Below are 23,499 nucleotides of genomic sequence, written 5' to 3'. Positions count from 1 at the left end.
CATCACACAGCAGCTTCTTCTGTTGATTTCAAGTGCTTCTGACTTTAAAAGTTAGTACATTTTTCATTAAGTGGAGGAAACAAGAAGGGAGTCAGATTTAAATCGGGATTTAAATTTTTGGTAAAGAATTATATTTTTTATTCACAAAATCTGAAAATGCTCATATAAATTACCAGCTCAGGGCTTGGATTTCCACTGGATCCACTGCATGAAACAATAGTGTGTCACTTCTTCTTGCCAGGTTTGGGGGCCTTTTCTAGGCCTTGGATGTGTTTTCGAGGGAGATGATATTCTTCTACAATCCAAAAAGCAGAAACTGCTCAGTGGAGCAGGAACTCACTCTCCCGCTCCCCACCAGCCCTACCATGATTTCTCCTTTGTCTCACAATGTCACTCCTTGGCCTGGCCCATGGCCCACACCAATCTCCCAGCCCTCTTTGCCCCAGTATTCTTGCTATCAAGACTCTGCTTTAATTATTCCCAACTCGGGATATGTTTGTCTACATCCGGCTGAAGCTCATCTTCCTGGGACTGCCTTTTGAGATGGACCATTTACCCCACACCTCAAAGCCCAAGTTCATTCTTCAGTAATTTTCATATGGCCATCTGCCTTCCAGGTTCGCTGGAAAATAGTACTTCTAGTTTTCTTATGGAAGAGAATGTATGTGACTGTGTTCAACTGTGTGCCTGTCTATTTTCCCCTGTGTTTCTACTCAGCACCTCTCACATGGGTTTCTTCACATGAAGGGGCTCAAACCTGCAAGTCAGTTCTTGGTACTTCCTAAGATCATAAAATAAATTTGCTTATTGAGCATTTACTATGTGCCAAGCCCTGAAGACGTGACAAGCATGAAAAATACAAGGTGACTGCCTCAAGGAACATAGTCTAACAGACAGCTCAGACATTAGAAAGTATTAGCCAAGCTATAGACACCAGCCAGAAATATAAACACAATTGGGAAGTGCTACATCAACCATTTTAAAAATGCTCATTTAAGGAAAAGGATAGGGCCCCTGAGGTGGGCCAATGAGGGCAGGCAGATTCAGGCTGTGGAAGGGCATGTGAGCCAAGGGGACAGTCCAGGTGAATACAGGAAAAGTGTGATATGCTTTCTGTATTTGGGGAACAACAAAGGATTGGCAAGACTGAGGCTGAGACAGTGTGGGAGCCATGAAAAGCCTGGGGGAAAGCTTGGGGTCAGGCTAGGACAGACTAGGTAACAAGTTCAGGAGTTAACTCTGAAGGCACTGAAGAGGCATACAGAGTTTTTTAGAGGGGAGTGATGTGACCATATTTGTTTTAGAAAGCTGACCCGGGAAGTGACACGGAGAATGGTTTGAATTGAGACAAGCAGGAGGCTGGCCGGGTGACCCAGTGGGGTAGAAAGAACTTGGGTTCTGGAGAATGAACACATTCTAAGCCCAGGTGCAGCACTTAAGAGTCAGGTGAACTCAGGGCAAGTTAGTGGACCTCTCTGGGCCTCAGTTTCCTCATTTGCAATACAAATAACAGTCCTTCAGCAGCATTATGATTAAGGAGCTGCCTGCCAAAAGTCCAGCAAAGTGCCTAGCATGGTTTGGGTGCTCAATAAATGTTTTATAGAAAAGGGAAGCTCAGGGAGAAAATAAGTGTATATGGTAGAAAAAGTGTTGAATTGGGAAGGGACAAAGATCTGGTTCAAACATTGGTTTCACCCCTTGTCAGCTGCTAAAATGACATATACACATGTGTATGTAGGTATGCTTCTCAATTTATGATGGGGTTATGTTCCCCCAGAAAAACATTGTGAATGGAAAATATGGTTAAATAAAAAATGCATGCATTACACCTAACCCACCAAACACCATAGGTCAGCAGCACCATCCACTGGAGTACCTGTTGTTTGCCTCTGTGATCACATGATTAGGAGCCTCTCAAGAGAGTATCGAGGGGATATGGCGATCCTAGTAAAAGCTCAAAATTCAAATCCTGAAGCACAGTTTCTACTGAATGTGTATCACTTTGGCACATTATGAAGTTGCACAATTGGTAAGTCAAGGACCTGTGTGTGTGTGTACATATATACAGGTATCAAGATAACTACACCAAGGTGAGTTGGCAGGAAGATCTTTGCCAAACTAGCCCAGTGCCAATGCTCTTTGGAGGAGATGCTCACCAAGCAACAGCCAGCCAAGGTGGTGCACCTGGTTTCCCTGGATCTGCACCTGCAGGCTGTCCTTGGCCCCGGGGGCAGGAGTGACGGTGGTGCTGGCCTGACATCGTTGCTGGAGGATGGCAGCCACTGAGTATGGGTCCAGACCATAGGGTTCCAAGTTCCGGACCACAGTCACCTGAGGGGGGTGGACAGTGAGGACAGTAGACTGATGGTGGTGCTGACTGCACATCCTCCCCTCCATAGGGCTTTCCAGAGCCTCAATAGCCTCCTCACCCTCAGTATTCTCTGAGGGCTCACCATCCTTATCACCATGGTACTTTTCTTATTTTGTGCTTCTAAAACGATTCTCTCTACTCCAACCAATTATTATTTTTATTTTTATTTATTTTTTTGGTACTGGGGGTTGAACCCATAGGCCTTTAACCACTGAGCCACATCCCCAGCCATTTTTAATATTTATATTTTAGTTTTTAGAGACAGGGTCTCACTAAGTTGCTGAGGCTGGCTTCCAACTCACAATCCTCCTGCCTCAGCCTCCTGAGCTGCCGGGATTACAGGTGTATACCACCAAGTTCAGTTCCATCTAATTATTGTGTTATATATTTAGGGGGATAGATACTCTCTATCCACATATAACATATGATGTATACTTCTTTACCATGGAGAATTTAAAACATAAATAAAAGTAGAACAGTATACTGAACCTCATCTGTACCCAATATCAGTTTCAACAATTAGCAACTCATAGTCAATCTCGATTCATGCACATCCCCATTCATTCCCAACTTCTCCAGTACTTTAAAGTAAATCCTTCCAGCAAATCCTTATTTCACCTATAAATATTTCAGTATTAACTTACAAAAGATAGGGATCTTTTTAACATAAAAATGAGGGGACTAGGGATGTGGCTCAGTGGTAGGGCACTTGCCTGGCATGTGTGAGTCCCTGATTTTAATCCCTAACACTGCCAAAAAAAAAGATAACTTAAAAAAGAAACAATAAGCACATGTATAAATAAATTAACAATAATTATTCTAGATAGCAACAGTTGCACTTTTCTATTTTTATCAACTTCACAAATAAGAATGCAACATTCACATAATAAATAAATATATTAATCCTTTTTTGAAGTTATTAATTTTTATTTTGGTACCAGGGAATGAACCCAGTAGTACCTTACCACTAAGCTATATCCCCAGTCCTTTTTTATTTTTTGAGACAGTTCTTGCTAAATTGCTGAGGATCTCACTAAATTGCCAAGGCTGGCTTCGAACTTGTGATCCTCCTGCCTCAGTCTCCCAAGTCTCTGTAATTATAGGCATGTGCCACCATGCTCAGCTATCCTTTAAAAAAAAAAAATCACAATTCTGGCCAGGTGTGGTGGCTCATGACTACGAGCGTAGTAACTCAAGAGACTGAGGCAGCAGGATTGCAAGTTTGAGGTCAGCCTCAGCAACTTAGTGAGACCCTATCTTAAAATAAAATAAAAGGGCTAGGTGTAGCTAGTGGTAAATCACCCCTGGGTTCAATCCTTAGTATCACCACTGCCCCCCCCCCCAAATAAATAAATAAATAAAATACACATCAGGTAGCCAACCCCCTCCCTGATGCATGAGTCCCCAACTATACTTTCTCCCAACAAGTGATCACCTAATCTTTGCTTAGAGACCTCCATAAAATAACTACTTCATGAAGCATCAATTTCAATTTTGGACAATTCTAATTGGCATTTTAATAGAAAATTAGTGTTTAATACATTCACATACAACATAAATTGTTTAGTATAATGTATGGCACATAAATAATAAATAGTGACTTTCTAATTATTATTAAAGCTATTATGACTGGTTGTCATTTATTGACTGCTTATTTGCCAAGTACTATTCTAAGTGCTTCACTCATGCATATTCTTTCATTGGATCCTCATAAAGTAGGTATTACACAAGGTAGGTAAATATCTCCATTTTTTACATAAGAAAATTCAGACAAAAGGAAATAAAGTAACTTGCTGAGGTCAAAAAGTGAGGCAAAGGCTGTATTTGTACTCAGGTCTAATTCCAAAGCACCTGCTTGTAACCAGATGCTTCTGAAAAGTTCTCTTTTGAACTAAGGTTCAAACAGATATCGGGATTCCTACCCAATAATCCTATGTCTGTCTTCTCAAGGCTTACAGAATAAGAGCACCACTTTTGCAAAGGACAGCTTTTCACATATTTGAGGATAGATACTGTTTGTTCACCACAACTTTGTGTTGTCAAGCTAAATATATTCAGTTCCTTAGCAATTTTTTTTTTTTTCATTGAGCAAAGCCCAAGAGGTAATAGAACATGTTGTTAAGGGGTGAAAGCCTATAATGTAATACCAAGAAAAAAAAATTTAAACAAAATCTTATTTTCTTTTGGAAACAGGTTCTAAGCAAGTTTCCTAGCACAAAATCCTAGTGGGCAATAAGGAAACAGGGTCAGCTCAACCTATTATACAGCATCCGACCCAGGTTTCAAGTCAGTCTAAAAACTTCTAATCATACTAGAGAGACTAGAACTTAGCAGGGACATTAAATCCTCCTCCTCAAACTTTATGTCTTTTTAAAAATTACCTTTTTATTAGAAGCCCTCTGTGCAAGGGTGATGTCAATTGGACAGATTTTCCCTTTCTTCACAATGGGCTCTTGTCCAGGAAAGGTCACTTGATAGGCAGGCTGTAATTTTTCCAAACACCTGAAATGAGAATTATGAGTCATAAACTGATTGAGCCAACAGAACCCATCTCATCATACTGCACTACCAGCAGGCGCGTGGGTATAAGCAGATCTTGTAGGTAGTGGTTTGCAACTTGGCTGTGTGTTGGAATCATTCAAATCACCTAGGGAGCTGCACCAATCTAGTCAGTATTTCTGACCAGAAATGTATATCTTTTAACACTCCCCTAATGAGCAAAGTTGAGACCCAAGGAGCATCAACGACTTTAGATCCTGCAAACTGTCCATTGGTCTGGCCTTCTGAGACTCTGCGGGTTTGGAGGTTACTACCTGTCTCAAGAACATAACTCACCCAGCTTTGCCTCTGAGTACGGCTTCACATTTTTAACATGTTTTAATAATGTGTTTTTTAATAGAACACCTTTATCACAAGGAATTTATACACTTACCTCATCAAATTTTCTCCTGGTGTCATACAAATCAGAATTGACACACTTTTCTATAAAGAGCCACACAAAAAATATTTTAGATTTTATAGGCCATCTGGTCTATACCAACTACTCAATTCGGCCATTATAGCAAAACATTCTGTACACAACACATAAATGAGTACAGCTGTGTTCCAATAAAACTTTATTTACTGAAACAAGTAGCAGGCCAGGTTTGGCCCACAAGCTGTAGTTTGCTGACTCCTGATATAAATTATTTTTAGTTATGGTTCTATGGAAAAGAACTATTAAGAATCTTTCCTGGGCTAGGGTTGTAGCTCAGTTGGTAGAGTGTTTGCCTAGCATGGGTGAGGCATTGGGTTCAATCTTCAGCACCACATAAAAATAAATAAATAAAATAAAGGTATTGTGTCCAACTATAACTAAAAAAATATATATTTTTTTTTAATTTTTTATTGTTGGCTGTTCAAAACATTACATAGTTCTTGATATATCATATTTCACACTTTGATTCAAGTGGGTTATGAGCTCCCATTTTTACCCCATATACAGATTGCAGAATCACATCAGTTACACATCCATTGATTTACATATTGCCATACTAGTGTCTGTTGTGTTCTGCTGCCTTTCCTATCCTCTACTATCATTTTAAAAAATAATCTTTCCTTTCACTACTTTAGACAATTCCCTCCAGTCTCTTGCTTCTCCTGTCAAAATTTTTATCTTTAATTATGTTCCTTTTCTTTCTTCCTCTTAAGTTTTTGTATGTCTTGTCAGCTCCAATTGTCCCAATGAACCTCCACATTAGAATTGCTCAAGCCTGTGTATATGTAGACTGACATGATTTGAATTACAGAAAGAAAGTCATAGACTATGAGAATGATGATGTTGAAATTCAACATGTTAGATATTAAGTGAAGAGAAGAGAAAAGTTGGAGAGGGGGCAGCCAATCTGTTACCTGGTCAGGAGACTGTCCCATGGAAGCTTCACAACTGTGTGCTGTTCATCTTTCTCTAAGATGCAGTCACAAAGGATGGGATCCAATTTCACCAGACTATAGAGAAAGAAGAAACAATACAGAAATCTAAGACTCAAGCCTTCTGATCCAAGAGCTGACTCAAAATTTCTCTCGTGTGTCTTTTATTGTCATTTAGGATGAGACTGAGTTGTAGAAAGAGTTTATCAGGCAGGATGCTCTATTGGTGCAAATGCAAGTTCACTTTCCTAGGAAGAAGAGCAGGTCGGGAAAGGGAATGTGGGGTAAGATAAATCTGAAGACCGGGATTCTGAGTTCAGTTCTGCTACTAACTAACCATGGAACCACAGCTTTCTAGGTTTAATTTCACAGTAGGCTGACAAGGAAGGAAGACAGAAAGCAGGGAAGTAAATACTAACTACCCCAGTATGATCATTACACCCTGTACACATGTATTGAACTATCACACACTACTCCATAAATTTGTACAATTAAAATAATAACCTAGAGCTCAGGGTATAGCTCAGTGGTAGAACACTTGCCTAGCGTGAGTGAGGTCCTGGGTTCTACCCCAGCACCACAATCAATCAATCAATAAATCAATAAATAGAAATAAGTAAACAAAGTTAAATATTAAAAAAAGAGAGCATTAAATGAGGCTGGGGAGTCTCAACTTTCTAAGCATGACAGTGACTTTTTAAGTAAAAAACAAAAAAATTAATGGAACTCTCTCTATCTGGTAGCATACTCTCTATGTCCACTTATTATGAAAATAATATATAAAAAAAGAAAACAATACCAAAAAGCAACAATGATTTCGGATAAAATTTGTTTAAATTGTGGCTTCTTTGTCTTCTATTTCAAAAATTCTATGGCTACAGAATGACTGGTCCTTTATAAGGTTCTTTTTAAAAAAACTATTATTGGTGTATAACTATACATAATAGTAGGACTAGCTGTTATGTATTAGTACATGCACTTAACATAGGTTAACAGTTTTTTAAAGTGAATTCTATTCTTCACAACAGCCATACGCACTTAAAGATCAGAGGTGGATGTACCCAAGGAGGTACTGTTTACTCAATCTGTAGTCAATGTTGACAATACTCACAGATCTGAGCACCCTAGCTAACAAATCTAGATGCCTACAGTCTGTGGTTTGGAAACACTGGTCTCCCTTGTTTGTAAGATGTTGAGATTTTCTATGCCCCAACCCTCCCCAAGTGTATTTATGTTTGCTGAAGATGACAACCTATAAAAGAAAGATATCATTTTCCTCCTCCACTCACTTTTTGTTGTGTGTATCTACCAGCTCATTTTTCTTGGCATAGTCAATGATGATCGTTCGGACCTCATTGCCCTCAAGAATGCTCCCCTTCCTAGGAAAGGAGAAATGACCAGGGTTAGTGTGAGCTGTGCCAGGAGACAAACTGCAAATACCCAGACTCACTCCCTGCTCAGCAGGACACTTTCCTTAATTGGTTTTTGACCTCTATTTTCTTCCCTTTTCCTGACCAAGGCAAGCACAACTCTGTGAAGGAAAACTACAGAAGAAAACAGAGAGACTTATTCTCTCATTCATCTTAGTGCAAAGAAACATCCTTGTGGAAGAAGGCTTGAAGCTGGATTTGGGAGGATAGGAGACAGGGGCAGAGCAGGTTTTGCCAATCACAGAAGAACACTACTCAGGTTGAGAGAGAGGAAGTGTAGGCCAGAACACCACACAGGCAGAGCAGTGCTGCTCTCCAAAAACTCACTTGTGGCCAGACTCCTGGAAGAGCAGGGTCATGCTGGCTGGGACACAGTAGAGGGGTTTTATGTCTGGAGGGTGATAGGGCTGTTCCCTGCTACCCTCCTGGACAGTCTGGGAGGTCGGGGAGGGTTCGGGTATGATGAAAGATGTGATCCTAAAACCCAGCAGAAGGAAAGAAAAAACACATTTTATACTAGTATCTTGGCAATCCCCAGTCCGTGGCCCAGGTGCCCCAGGGCCCGCTGCACTACAGTGGCCAGGCCCCCTGCACTCACCTTGGGTGCTTCCAGTCCACAGCCACAACGCTCTCCACCCCTTTGCTCAGCTCCTTCACCTGTATAATCTGCTCCTGCTGCATGTGCTGCAGGAACTTAGAGAGCTAGGGGAGACAGGGCCAGTGGGAGGGGACTTCATCAACTCTACAAACATACCGAGCATCTTGGAAGTGCCTGACCAACCTAAGTGGGAACTGGAGGCTACAAGACAGTCCTTGCCCTTATCTAACTATGTATAGGAAGGCCTTTGCTATGCAGATCAGGAACAAGAAATTGCAAGAAACTAACAGGGGTATTCTGTCACAAATCTAATTAGATATAAAGGGGTCAAGAGGGGAGAGGGTGCCCCCCAATCTGGCTCAGCCCAGGGAATGTGTTTATTCTCCCTTAAATAAAAAACTTAATTCTAGCCTGAGCCCTAGTGTCCATCATATGTCCCTCCACAACTCTATGTGGGTATGCAGAGAAGGCACCTGCTTACCTTTTTGTAGCTTGACTTCTTTATGTCCAGTTGTCGTCCTTCAGGGCTGACGGCAGATGGAAAAGGCAAGTTAAGCCAACAGAGAAGTAATGGCGGGACCTGCCTGACATGAAGACAAAGGCCTTTTTCCTCAGCCTTCTTCCCCAACACTCAGAGAGAAGCCACTGTTCTAGAACTCTGCCTGGTGGCAGCATTGGAGAGGAATGCCCAATAGCACTTTCCATAAAGATGCAGTGTTTCTGTGCTCTCTAGTGTGGTAGCCATCTATGTGGCTATTAAGTACCTGAAATGTGCCTACTGTGACCAAGGACCTGAATTTTAAATTTTATTGTCTTTCAATTAATTTAAACTTAATTGGTCACATGTGGCTAGTGGCTATTGAATTGGATGTAGCTTCAGATTCCTCTCAACCCTTCCATGGCCTCAAAAGTTCTTCAAGGTGAACCTTTCCAACAGCAAGGTCACACTGCGGACTGCCAGATCTTGAGCAGGGTTCAACAAAGTTGAACAGGGTACACCCTGGAACCCAGTCCAGTAACATCTATCACTTACCCATTGCCTATGGATGGTCACATTAGTATAAATAGTGGGAAAAGAAGGTACAAGACACTGACCTAAAATATTGACTCCCTGTTCTTTTACAGAAAAGATTCCTGTTATAGAGTAATTTGTTTGGGGATAAAAGAGTCCTAATGAAAGCTATAAATTTTTCCTCCCCTCTGAACTTAAACCTCTCCCAAAATGTCATATTCAACAATACCAGGGAGCCCTTCTAGAAGGTTCTCCAGTTTAACAACTCTCTTAAAGGATACTTAGGACTCCTTTCTCTGTTACTTATAACCCAGTAAGGTCAGGACAAATTACCAAGAATCTCTTCACATACTCTAGATGTCACACTTGCACACTAAGCCTTTAAAGCAGCCCACATGTTCATGGGAAAGAGACCAGATTAGAAACCACTTTTTAAAAAGTCAGCAAGAGCTGGGCATAATAGCACATGTCTGTAATCCTACTATCTTGAGAGGCTGAGGCAGGAGGATTCCAAGTTCAAGGCGATTCTGGGCAATTTACTGAAACCTTATCTCAAAATAAAATAAAAAGGGCTGGGGATATGGTTCACTGGTTGAACATTTGCCTAGCATATAAAAGCCTTGGGTTTAATTTCCGGTTCTGGAAAAAACAAAGCAGGATGCTCAGAAAGAAGTTCAACTTTAGGATGAAAATGAATAAGCAAATTTCCTGAAATAACAGTATCTAATGAGTGCCTGTTTTATAGCAGGCTGTGTAATCTTTACAGCAATTCAATGATACTGGAAATTGGGGCTCAGAGAAACCCAGTAACTAATTGAAATCTGCCTTGGTCAAATACCCTGAGGAGCTAGCAAGAATGTTCACATAGCTGTCTTCTAAGTCAAGCTTCTGTTCATGTGTAACACTGCCTTTCCTGATGGCCTATCATGGGTAAGGTGGGGTCCTCACACCTATTCTTCCTCTTAATACAACCTGATATGGTCCACTTACTTTTCAGAAGTATGAGGGTATGAAACATTCTAGAAGAAGTCTCCTGACAAGAGGCTGCCTGGAGACTCTTCCTGTGTCTGAACATGTTGACTAATACGTGAGAAACAGCCCAGAACCACCACAGCAGAGGCAGCATTCAAAGATCTTAGGAATTTCAACCTTCCATTTCCTCAACATCCTTCACTGGCTAGATTTAAGTTTTTAAAACCCAGAACCAAATCTGCTTACCAGACCCACCTTCTACTCCATTCTACCCACAGCATGTCATTCCACCAGTTCCTCATTAGTCCTGCCCTGCTCTGCCTTACTGCCAAGGAACAAAAGACCCAGACCCTGGCCTCCAGCCCACATCAGTGCCTTCCATACCAGCAAGAAAACATGTGGCTGCCCAGCAAAGTGCTGGTGAGTAACGGAAGGTCAGCCTTTCTGACTCTGCATTTCAAAGCATGCAAGAAGCACTGCTGCAACAGTTCGTCCATTTGCTCTGCAAGGAAAAGACAAGAAATACATCCTTTATAGAATACCTGGTACAGTACAAGAAACCTCCCTGGCCCAGCTTCATCCCCACCTAACCCTTGGCTCTTGAGTAGGACCCACACCCAGGTACCAAAGCTTTCAATCTCTCGAGCACTGAACCTGCAAAGAAGGCTGACCCCAGAGAAGGAGTTAAGCCACAAAGTCCCACAAAGCCAGGGGCATTCACCCAGAGAAATCAGACCAGAAGAAACCCTAGGGGGCTCTCTAGCTGCAAACAGTCCAAGTGCTAGGGCAGACTGGCACCCAAGGAGACATGACTTCTGTGGAATGAACTCCCAGAACAGGTCACAAGGTTACTGTACCACCTTCACAAAAATAACTCTGCTGTGCTCTCCCAGAACATCAGTGCCACTCTAGTCAGCAGGGGAGGGGATGGGCCTTCTACTCCCAGAGCCACACCTTGAAGAGGTCTGCTGTCTGTGGAGTCTTGGCTCAGGACCCCAGCACTGGTGTTCTCTGAGGTTTCTGAGAGGGACTTCTCCTCACATGCCTGATGAACCTCCCCATTTTCTTCCTCCTTCCCCTCCAGAGTCAGGCATCTCAGATCTTCCTGAAAGGTAGAGTCCACCTTCTCTTCACTAAGATCTGCAGGATCCAATACCAGTGGAGCAATTGAAGGTGGAGAGGACTTGTCTCCAGATCGCCTAGAAAAATCTTATATCAGAAACAGCAAGCAGCAGCCACAGCACTCCCCTTCCCTGGTCAGGGAGGAGTTAGCTAGGAGCTCAGGCTAGCAAGAGCCAACAGTAAGAGCATCCTGGAGAGAGCAAAGGGCCTGGGCTCTTATCTCAATTCTTTCCATTCAATTATGGACCCAGAAAAATTCCAGGCCTTGGTTTCTGCATCTCTGAAATGAGGAGAATAATTCTTGCCTCCTCTTTAGCCCAAGGGAATAAGTGTATTATTAATAGAGCTCCTAAGACCGAGAAAGATTAAAGAAAGAGCTGCTTAAGATAAACCCATAAAATTACTTCTTTTATATGAGCAAAAAATAATAAACCATTTTGAATTAAGTTACAAGATTAAGATTGCAAATGTATCTATAGTCCCGGTTTGGTGAACCTCAAACCCAGGGTTCAGTCTATGTAACAAATTACAAATACCTAGACTGCTCAAAGGATACAGAATCAGTGTTAAATCAAATGCAATCTAACTTGCAAAGTCAAGATTACTATGGTTTATTCCCAAACCTCAGGAAGACAAGAAAAATAATTGATGCCACCCAGCACAGTGTACAGGGAGGTAAAAGGCTTTATCTTGGCCAAGATTATGTCAATCAAACCAAGTTTTAACTGATAGTTACAGCAAGACTTATTAACTTTTTTTTTTTTTTTTAAACTGGGGATTGAACTCAGGGGTACTTGACCACTGAGCCACATTCCCAGTCCTATTTTGTATTTTATTCAAAGACAAGGTCTCACTGAGTTGCTTAGAACCTTGCTTTTGCTGAGGCTGGCTTTGAACTCTTGATCCTCCTGCCTCAGCCTCCCAAGCCACTGGGATTATAGGCATGTGCCACTGCACCCAGCTAGCATTTTTAATAGTGACACCAAATTGAACGTTTAAGCTATTCTGATTGGGTAAATTAAAAAAAAAAAAAAATTTAATAATTTTTTTAGTTGTCAATAGACCTTTATTTTATTTATTTATATGTGGTACTGAAAATTGAACTCAGTGCCTCACACATGCTAGGCAAGTGCTCTACCACTGAGCTACAACCCGAGGCCTAAAAACAAAGTGTTTTTAAGTTGAGGTGGAAGGGAGAGGCAGTTGCTGATAAAACAACTTAAGATATGACCTTGATTGCTATGGCCCAGACTGAGAATTAGAAAACAAATTTTTGCTAGGTGTGGTGGTGTATACCTACAATCTCAGTGAGCTGGGAGACTGAGGCAAGAGGATCAGGATCATAGTTCAAAGCCAGCCTCAGCAACTTAGTGACACCCTAAGCAATGCAGTAGGACCCTTTCTTAAAATAAATAATAAAACAGGGATAGAGTTGTAGCTCAGTATGCCCCTGGGTTCAGTGCCCCTGGGTTCAATCCCCAGTACACAAAAAGTCCCCCCAAAACAATAGAACAACAATGAAAAAAGGTTCTAGGAGAATGTCACTCATCTGCCCTCAAATATATGTTTAAAATTTTTTTTTTTTAATTTTGATTAAAGAGGCTAATGAGGTTGTAACCTCCAACAAAGTAGGGCTGAGCCAACACTTATAAAGTGAACAACCAAGACTGGACTAGAAAATGTAAGGAGAAATCTATACCAACAGGCCACAACACTTGGCTTAAAGACCGGTTTAATACTACTTTTGAGAAAAACACTATTTACTGTTTTCATTAAATAAGAAAACAAAATAAACAAAAGAAAAAAATTAAAAACAGGAAATGAACTAGCATATGGCTCTGGAAAGCAACTGTTAGCCAGAATATTTTACTTCCATAATGAGAGACGAAGATCTTAGAATGGGATTGAATAATACAAGAGTAATTAGTCATCATCCTGGTGTCTAGAGTCTACCCTGCTTTTACTTGGATTCCAAAGTACTCATCCCAGAGTCAGATGCTAAGATGTCATCGCAGATTAGGCCAGACTGACTAGAACTAAAAAAAAAAAGAATCACCCCTACTAAAGGACAGAATGGCCAACCCGGAGATCCTCTTCCAGGTCTAGGAGTCTAAAATTCACCCAGAAAATAAAATTCATTCCAATTTTTTGTCTGAACAGGCAAAAAAAGTTTTTTTCCCCCACATCTGGCCAGGAAATGATGATCTGGGGTCAGCAATTTGACTAAGGACCTGGCTAGGAACAATACTTTGCTATTTCTTAATCCCAGGTTCTATCTCCACCTACTTCAGCTCCCTGTAAGCAGAAAAAAATGCTGTACCCACCACAAGTGATCCTGGTAAGTGTGGAGCACAGAAAAGCCCCTTCCCTTCAGACCTGAAGTCAGCATCTCAGCAGTGGACATGGCAGCTACTCCGATTGCTATAGGGGCTCTAGGAAGAAAAAGGCCAGAGACAAGGGTCAGGGAAAGTCTACCAGGAGGGCACACGTTCACACTGTCTTTCCTCCTACGTGGTCACTAGTATCACAAAATTTTGAGTCATTAAGTCCACTCTCAATTTTCTTCAAATTATCTATAATATTACTTTCAAACACTCTTGATCAAACATTGTCCTTCTAAGTATTTCTCTCCTGACATGATCACTGGCTCTGTTTTATACCTATTATCAATTAAACCCAGGCAGCCTTAGAAGGGTAATGGGAGTTCCCTTCCTTTAATTTCAAAAATATAAATGGTCTCCTCTACCTTAAAGAAATTATAGCCATCATCCTATAAGGAGGTTCTCTGGAGGAGAAATCTATACTAATAGGACACAAACAGTTGGCTAAAAGACCAGCTACACACACTGGCTGAAATAAGCTGCCAGAGATAAGGCTAAGAGATGCCACAGGAAGGAGTTGATCAGTGGAGCTCATGAAAGAAGTTCCTTGTGAGCTGGCTCTTTACCACAGGGCTTGCCCTGTGTAACTGAACATCTGAGAACGGTGTGTTGCCAGGATACCCAAAGCCACATTTCCAGTAGCAGCAAAAACTCCCAAAACCCAAGTGAGAAATGTCTGTCATCCTGGTGTTACTCAATGTTGATCGCACATGGCCTGTGAAAGTGGGTAACCAGGTGGGTAATAGTTGGGGGATTCATAAGCCTGGCAAGGGAGCCTGGATTCAAGGGCAGAGATCCCAATAGCTGAACTTAAATTATATTTTACTAAATGTGGTGGCTTCACTTACTGTGCCTACAGATCCGAATCTACCACAGAAACTTTGAATCTGGCTTCTTTCCCAGTTCTTAAAAGAGGGGTCTTTTGATTCTACCCCACCAAGGTTAATGGCTCAAGAACTCCAATTCTAAATGTGACTGTACTTTTAACAAACCCAGTGTGCCCCTATCAATGCCCTGATCCAAGCTCCAGCCCCATATATATCCTAAAAGCTAAACTGAGCAGGCCAAATATCCATTTATGTAGTTGAATATAATCTTGCAGGAGAAAACGAATGACACATGATTGTCTTCACCTATATTTCTGCTACAGGTTAAAAAAAAAAAAAAGGTTTCTAGGTGCTTAGTTTCAAAAACATTCAAGTGAAATGACTAGCTGAAATAAAGATCTTACATACTGACTCCTTTCATGTATACCTCTCCTTCTCTCTCAAAGAAGCAATGATTATCTAGGTATGGTGGCACATGCCTGTAATCCCAGTGACTTGGAAGGCTGAGGCAGGAGGATCACAAGTTTGAAGCCAGCCTCAGCAACTTAGATAGACCCTGACTCAAAATAAAAAAGAGCTGGGATGTAGCTTAATGGTAGAATGCTCCTGGGTTCAATTCCCAGTATCACAAGACAAGCAATGATTAAAATAATGAGATGTCATTTTTCATTTATTAGAACAACAAGATAAAAATGACCCATCAAATCTAGTGTTGGTGAGAGTATAGAAATATACTCCATATGTGCTATAGGTAGATGTTATGGTTTGGGTGTGAGGTGTCCCCAAAAGGTGCCCATGTGAGACAATGCAAGAAGGTTCACAGGAGAAACGATTGGGTTGTAAGAGTCTTAACCCAATCAGTGAATTAATTCCCTGACAGAGTTTAACTAAGTGGTAACTGAAGGTGGGTAGAGTGTGGCTGAAAGAGGTAGGTCACTAGGGGTATGCCTTTGGGGTATATATTTGGTGAGCTGAGCTTAGTCTCTCTCTGCTTCCTGATTATCATGTGAGCTGCTTCCCTCTGCCACACTCTTCTGCCATGATATTCAGCCTCACCTTGGGCCCTGAGGAATGGAGTCTGCTGTCTATAGACTTGAGACCTCTGAAACCAAAAGCCCCCAAATAAACTTTTCCTCCTCTACAGTTGTTCTGGTCAGATCTTTTAGTCATAGCAGCAAAAAGGTTGACGAAAACAGTAGGAATGAAAACTGTTACTGTTTTTAAAGGGAAGCAGAACAGATCTTTAGCTTAACACTTCTACTTTTCAGTATCTGTTCTAGAAAAATATTGACACTGGAATCCCTAGAGGCATCAAGAAGATATTGTTTGTAATAGAGACAAATTAGAGGCAACCTCAATGTCCACCAACATAGGAGGTGTCCACCACATAGCAGGTAAAAAGATTTGACAGAAATCTTTTTATACAGAAATGGAAAATGTCCACACTATATAAGTGAAAAACAAAACATAAACATATTATTTTGTATTTCTCAATACATGTATTCAAATCATGTTTTGTTTTATTTGAAGTGCTTAAACCCAGGGCCTCTGCCAGGGATGGTGGTGCTCACTTGTAATCCCAGCAGCTCAGGAGGCTGAGGCAGGAGGGTCAAACTTTGAGACCAGCCTCAGCAACTTAGTGAGACTCTGTCTCAAAATAAAAAGGGCTGGAGATGTGGGTATGTGGCTCAATATCCTTGGTACTAAAAAACAAAACAAAACCCAGGGCCTCATATATATGCAAGGCAAGCACTCTACCACTGAGCTACACCCTCGGCTCCAAATCATGCATTTTTATATACAAATATATATATGAATTGAAAAGAGCACATCAAAATGATAATGGCTACTTCAGCTGGGTGTGGTGGTACATGCCTGTAATCCCAGTGGCTTGGGAGGCTGAGGCAGGAGAATCGTGAGCCAGCCTCAGCAAAAGTGAGGTGCTAAGCAACTCAATAAGATCTTGTCTCTAATAAAATACAAAATAGGACTGGGGATGTGGCTCAGTGGTCAAGTGCCCCTGAGTTCAATCCCCAGTACCTCCCCTCCCAAAAAAAATGATAATGGCTACTTCTAGAAGAAAAGAATTTGGGATGAGGGGGTCTTTTAATTTTTCAGAATTGCTCATACAATTACTTCTTAATTTATTTTTAAAAAGAAGCAGAAAGGTGACGGTTGACTCATCTACAAATGTATTACCTACAGATGTACTAAAAATTATTCCATTATAAATTAAAATAGTGGGGCTGGGGTTGTAGCTCAGTGGTACAGTGCTCACCTAGCATGCATGAGGCACTGGGTTCGATCCTCAGCACCACATAAAAATAAAATAAAGATATTACGTCCCCCTAAAACTAAAAAATAGACATTAAAGAATGAAATGTCACAAACTGAAGGAGCCTAGAAGACATGGCAACTACATGCAATGTGCTACCCTAGGATGGATCCTTGAATGGAAAAAAGATACTAGTGGAAAAACTGGAAAAATATATTAAAGTCTCTAGTTAACAGTATTGTCCCAATATTAATTTCTTAGTTCTGGTAGCTACACTATGGTTATGTAAGATGTTGCCATCAGTGGAAACTGGATAAAGAGTATTATCAGAACACTGTACTATCTTTGCATTTTTCTAAAAATCTAAAATTATTTTTTAAATAAAATGTTTTTTAAAGGCAGCAGCCACACCAGAGGCAAATACTCTAAGCCCAAATATACAGATACTCCACAGACTTACTGCCATGGTCCCCATGGCTTACTATATGCTTCTTGCAGAAAGACCTGTTTTCTCTTTCAACCTTTTGTCTGTATGTTTTGGATGTTGTCATTTCCCTTCATCTCCCTTTTACCTAGGTTTCCCCCATGAAAGAAATAGCTGCATGATACAGTACCTGTTTCCCACCAAGGCAATGGCACAGAGGTCACTCTTCTGGACCTGAGGCAGACCAGCAGGGGGCACCACTAATCCTGGCAACATCAAATCTGCATCAAGTAAAAGCGTTACAGCTTACTTTCTGTCTCCATCTCAATCCACATTTTACTTCATCATTTTTTATGAAATTGACAAAGAAACACTTACTATGCTATGTTATTTATAATGAAAATTTTAAACAGCAACTTGAGTATCAGCCCTCACTTTAGGGGGGCCAACTGTCACATAGAAGCACCAGGTTGAGTGTCCTAGGCCATTATCTATCTTGTGCTAGTTCCCTAAATACAGTTTATTAACTTAAGTACAGTATATGGTAGTTCATGGTATACCTTAACATCACTTATATAAGGCTACAACAAAGTTGGACAGGCCCAGAGAACTCGTGGAACCAATCCACCAAGGGGTATAACACACACAGAGGAAAAATTCTATTTTTCAACCATATGAACATAAGAAATGCGTAATTTATTTAGTTAATTGACCTTTACTAAGCAGTTTCAGGCAACAGCCAAAATTTAGGAAAATCCTCTTACCTGCTCCCCCAACCAGTTTTTCAAGTACCAGAGGCCATGTTGTAAAGGTTGGTAGAAGATCAGGATAGGACCACAGTGTGTACACTGTACAAAAAAAGACCCAGAAGACACTATCAAAAGGTCAATTTGACAGGGAACTTGCATAATCACATTAATTAGAATACAGAAGGAAACTGAACTCAAAGTTAGAAAAAGAGGTTCTAAAGGGGTGCCAAGAGCTTTCATTCTTGAGGAAAACAGAGACCTAAGGAACTGAGTGTCACCTGAGACCTGAAGGCACCCATTGTTCCCTCTGGATTGCGGCTGCAGAAAATGGTCCCAGTGAATTAAAGTGGAGGCAGAGAACCAATGAGGCTGTCACTTATGACCTAAGAAGTAAGTGACCTAAGAACAGAGTCAGTCTATAAGAAATTTTGAAATTTTTCATGTTTATTATTTTTATTCCATTTCTATAGTGATTAGTAGAGAAGCAGTGGTAGGGGTAGTGGTGGCCTACAGACTACACTGTTGAAGCCAATCTTACTCGAAGAAAATCCCCAAGCAACAAAATAGATATCTGCAGCTAGTGAATCTCTGAGATTGGTGACAAAGAGTGATAGCAAAGAATCCTAGACAAGGGCTGGGGTTGTGGCTCAGTGGCAGAGCACTTGCTTTGCACATGTGAGGCACTGAGTTCAATCTTCAGCAATACACAAAAATAAATAAACAAAATAAAGGTATTGTGTCCAGGTATAACTAAAAAAATATTTTAAAAAAGAATCCTAGACAAACAGTCAGAGTCTAAAAGAGAATCTCTGTAAGATATCCCAACTGAAGCACATCACAAGCTGGATATGTAGCTTAATTAATCCAGCTTCTTTCCTACCACAGTATTTTTCTTCAGTATCTTAAGAAAATGTTGTTATGGCTAAGAATGGTGCTACATGCCTGTAATCTCAGCAACTTGAGAGGTTGAGGCAGGAGAACTGCAAATTCCAGGCCAATCTCAGCAACCTGATGAAGCCCTAAACAACTTCGCAAAACCCTGTCTCAAAATAAAAAGGGCTGGGGATGTGGCCCATAGGTAAAGTGCCCCTGGGTTCAATCCCCAGTACTAGGAATGAAGGTAGGAAGAATGGAAGGAAGAAAAATCCTGTTATAGATATCTTAAAGAATATTTCTTACATACCCTGAAATTCCATCCTTTGCAAGAACACAGCTCTATCTCTTGTTAATCAACTGGGAACTCCTCTGCATTGCTCCTTTATTTCAGAATTTCCCTCTGTAACCCCTCCACTTTCTTTGTTAGTTCTTCCCCCACCCCTGCCACTCCTTTTTATAGCAGTTTCTGATCTTACAAGATCCAATTCTAGGAATAGTGGGTCTTCAAAGACCTTTAGGAATGGTATTGAGAGATACCATTGTTTGATTTATGGGAGCCATGCTAATGAAACAAGAGAGAGAAGCAGATGTTAGGCAAGGACTACAGTAATGGCCATGCTGTTGCCATACCTGTTGGATATAGATTTTTCTCCAGTTCAAATAGGATGGGGTTACCGCCACTCATATAAACAGTCACTGCATCCCCTTTGTGAGCATACAGCTTCACAATGTTGAGCTCCTCCTTTCCAGGTATTAGCACAGAAACCTGATCAGTTCCGAGGGTGGGGAAGGCAGATGTCACATCAGCCCTAAGTTTTCTCCTGCAGAAAAGCACACCAGTACCATAAATGCTACCTTATGGACTTTAATAAATATGGAGAATTCAGAAGACTCACTATAAAATCATACAGGCCAAGGAAAAACTGCCTAGTTTATTAGGCATACTCTTCCAAAATCCTATTCTCTCTCTCATCTAGTGTCTCATTTATTTTCACATATTCCTGGGCACATCTTTCCATTTTAAAGATAAGAAAACAGAGGCCCAGTGAACAACTAAAGTCATTTGACATAGGAAACCCAGCCCTGCCCTCCTGATTCCATGCCTACACCTTCAGACCCAGTCCCTTCTCATGTTTGATAAATCTGTTAGCTCATAATTAAATAGTTACACCATGGTACCAAGAATGATACCTATAGAACACTGGTTCCAAAATTCCTGATACAATAACTGCTTGCAACACTGTCTGAATAGACATGATTCTTACCACATGTGCCTTATCCCCGCCCACCTCACCCTCCAGCTGTCTCTCCCACACACCTCTCCTAGAGTTTCAGTTCTCGGACCCCCATCTTTCCCAAGGAGTTCTAAACTCTGTGGAGGGCAAGGGCCTTGAATTCCTTCATATTTACACCCGCGATAACACCTTACAGTCTGCAGTCAGTAACGCTGAGTTATATTTTCTTTTAATCTCAATAAAATATGCAAAAGAAAGCCTAGGAGATAAATCGGGCCTCTTTTCATTCTCATCTTCAAAACGTAACTAACCTTTCCCTTTGTCTCCTCGGCCTCTGCCCCTGCCCCAGGTCATCTGACCGAGCCCAGGGAGGGATTTAAGCCGATGGGGCCAGAGATGTCTGAGGCCTCGTGGGCAGAAACCCTTTAGCTCCCTCACCTGTCCGACCCCTTGATGGCCGTGTTGGACTTGACCCGAAAGGCCTTGGCGAACATGTCTGCTGGGGTAGCCGGGGGAAGACAAGAAGAACACAGAAACCAGAGAGTGTCAGGAAAGTGAGACCATGAAGCCTCCCCGGGCTGAGGCCCTGGGGGCAGCCATGCTGGGGGCCCCGCCGCGAAAAGTGCCCGGCTGGAAATCCGGGTCGCGCAGCTTTGCGGCCGTAGTCACTGCGGAGGCTGGCGGCCGCCCCTAGTGGCGAGGCCAGGAACTGAAGCAGGGCCAGGGAGGGGCCCGGGAACATCATAGCCCAGGTCGCTCTGAGCCTGCAGGTCTCTAGGGATCCTACTGCACCAATAGAGCTTTTAGTTCAGTCCTTCCAACCCATTAGCGTTAGATTCTGCGTTGAAGAGAAACCCTGCAAGCTCCAATTCCAAATTGACTCAATTCTGCATAATTAAATGAATTAAGTTTGCAGTCCTTTTGAATGCTTCTCTTCAAGTATTTTATTTAATAATGTAAAAATTGTATTGTAAACTAGAGGCCTCACCTAGGATATTCTTCTCCCTGATTTTTTATTTTTTATTTGTTTTTTGTACTAGAGATTAACCCTAGGATGGCTTTCTCTTTACCTCTGAACTACAACTCCAGTCCTTTTTATTTTTTATTTTGAGACAGGGCCTCCCTAATTTGCTGAGAAAGGCCTTGAACTTGTGCTTCTCCTGCCTCAACCTCTGGAGTACCTTTTGCATGTTAGGCAAGGTCTTTTGCATGTTAGGGTCTTTTGGATGTTAGGCAAGCACTCTACCAATGAGCTAAACTTTTGCATACTAGGCAAGCACTCTACCAATGAACTAAACTTTTGCATGTTAGGCAAGCACTCTACCAATGAGCTAAACTTCTAACCTTCCTCCATAATTTTTAATTTACATAGGTGATAATGATAGTAACACAGAATCCACTCTTGGTTTAGGTTTGCCCCAGGTAGTCAAGCAGCCTGGGCAGAAAGATTAGGTTTCCCTAGAGTAACAACCATGTACCCTGGAGGCAAGGATTTAAACACCTGGGGTCCCTGCCTCTACCTGGTTATAAATTTGCATATTAAAACTTTAGAGTTGTGTGTCCTTTCACCAATAAAAAAAATCCTATTTGCTTAATTCATTGACAGTTGCATAAAGGAGAATTTCACATGAACTGTCCAAAGACAGGCCTCCTGAAGAGACTGCCCTCCACCTACTAAACCTTTGACACATCAGGCCTTTATTCTGAAATACCTCAGTCACAAGACCAAAGTCAGAGGATCCCAGGAGAGAACAATGCCAAGTCTCCTCCTCCTTGAAAACCCACTTGGTCACCTTTGGGGTGTATGATACAGAATTGACAAACCCGAAAGCAACCAAGATATCCTTCGGTATGTAGATGAATAAGTAAACTGTGATCCATCCAACAGTGGAATACCATTCAGTACTATGAAGCTACAAAGTCATGAAAAGACTCCTGCCTCAGCCTCCCAAGCTGCTAGAATTACAGGCAGGTGCCACTGTGCTGGGCAAGAACTAAATTTTGATCCCTACCTTATATGCTATTCAAATATGAACTTAAGACAGATTATAGATCTAAATGAAAAATATGATTCAGAAAACTTCTAAGAATAATGAGACATCTTGTGACCCAGTATTAAGCAAAGACTTTTTAGAAAGGACACAATAATCATGATCTATAAAAATAAATACTGGTAATTTTATTATTTTATTTTATTTTTATTAGTTGCTCAAGACAATACAATGATCTTAACATGGTAATTTTAATTTCATCAAAATTAATAAATTCTGCTCTTCAAAAACATGTTAAGATCTTGAAAATTGCTGAGAGTAGTTACTAAGTGTTCTCACCAAAAATGAGATAAGTATGTGAAGAAATACATGTGCTAATTAGCTCAATTTAGCCATCCTACAATGGGTAAATGTTTTTTTAAAAAAACAGTTATATACAATAAATATATACCATTTGATTTTTCAATTAAAAAGAAAGAAATCTTTGGGGGAAAAAATGAAGAAAATGAAAAGATAAGCTAAAGATTAGGAAAAGGGATTTGTGTTTATAATATAAAAAGAACTCTCAAAACTAATTTTTTATTAATTAATTAATTAATTTTAATTAGGTCTGTATGACAGCAGAACCCATTTTGATTCATTGTACACAACTGCAGCACAACTTTTCATTTCTCTGGTTGTACACAATGTATCATCGTACCATATGTGCAGTCATACAAGTACCTAGGGTAATGATGTCCATCTCATTCCACCATCTTTCCTACCCCCATTCCCCCTTCTCACTCCTCCCTCCCCTTTGCCCCATCAAAGTTTCTCCATTTTTCCTATGCCCCCCACCCCCACTATGAATCAGCATCCACTTATCAGAGAGAACATTCAGACTTTGGTTTTTGGGGATTGGCTTACTTTGCTTAGCATGATATTCTCCAACTCCATCCATTTACCTGAAAATGCCACAATTTTATTGTCTTTTAATGCTGAGTAAAATTCCATTGTGTATATACACCACAGTTCTTCATCCATTCATCTATTGAAGGGCATCTAGTTTGCTTCCACAATTCAGCTATTGTGAATTGAACTGCTATAAACATTGATGTGGCTGCATTATTAAAGTATGGTGATTTTAAGTCCTTTGGGTAAATACCAAGGAGTGGGATAGTTCCATACAGCTTTCCAGATTGGTAGTACCAATTTGCAGTTCCACCAGCAATGTATGAGTGTGCCCTTTCCCCCACATCCTCACCAACATTTTTTGTTGTCTGTATTCTTTATAACTGCCATTCTCACTGGTGTGAGATGAAATCTTAGAGTAATTTTGATTTGCATT

The 23,499-nt window shown here is 41.0% G+C and overlaps 1 protein-coding gene across 1 annotated transcript; it reads right to left on the bottom strand.

Annotated features, from left to right (window-relative positions):
* Positions 1–108: 108 nt before the first annotated feature.
* On the bottom strand, positions 109–20,829 carry Eif2d (eukaryotic translation initiation factor 2D). Its single transcript, XM_015483741.2, has 15 exons — positions 20,620–20,829; positions 19,577–19,767; positions 18,086–18,169; positions 17,512–17,602; positions 13,739–13,846; positions 11,247–11,491; positions 10,677–10,794; positions 8,790–8,835; positions 8,309–8,412; positions 8,038–8,187; positions 7,570–7,659; positions 6,263–6,358; positions 4,753–4,873; positions 2,157–2,331; positions 109–295 (listed from the first exon to the last, which is right to left on the bottom strand). Exons 1-15 carry the CDS (start codon positions 20,673–20,675, stop codon positions 225–227), a joined length of 1,746 nt encoding a protein of 581 aa, XP_015339227.1. The 5' UTR covers positions 20,676–20,829; the 3' UTR covers positions 109–224.
* Positions 20,830–23,499: the final 2,670 nt, after the last annotated feature.

This window comes from Marmota marmota, unplaced genomic scaffold (assembly GCF_001458135.2).
Source record: "Marmota marmota marmota unplaced genomic scaffold, marMar, whole genome shotgun sequence".
In the NCBI taxonomy this organism is placed as follows: Eukaryota; Metazoa; Chordata; class Mammalia; order Rodentia; family Sciuridae; genus Marmota; species Marmota marmota.
The sequence above is the reverse complement of the archived record's forward strand: the minus strand, read 5'-3'. Positions and strand labels throughout refer to the sequence as shown.

Bases quoted from the DNA above. Each gene is read 5' to 3' on its own strand.
- Eif2d (XM_015483741.2), bottom strand. From the start codon at position 20,675: ATGTTCGCCAAGGCCTTTCGGGTCAAGTCCAACACGGCCATCAAGGGG. The intron at 8,413-8,789 runs GTAAGCAGGTGC...TGTCTCCCCTAG, and splicing joins AGAAGTCAAGCTACAAAAAG to CTCTCTAAGTTCCTGCAGCA. The intron at 6,359-7,569 runs GTGAGTGGAGGA...CTTTCTCTATAG, and splicing joins GTAGATACACACAACAAAAA to TCTGGTGAAATTGGATCCCA.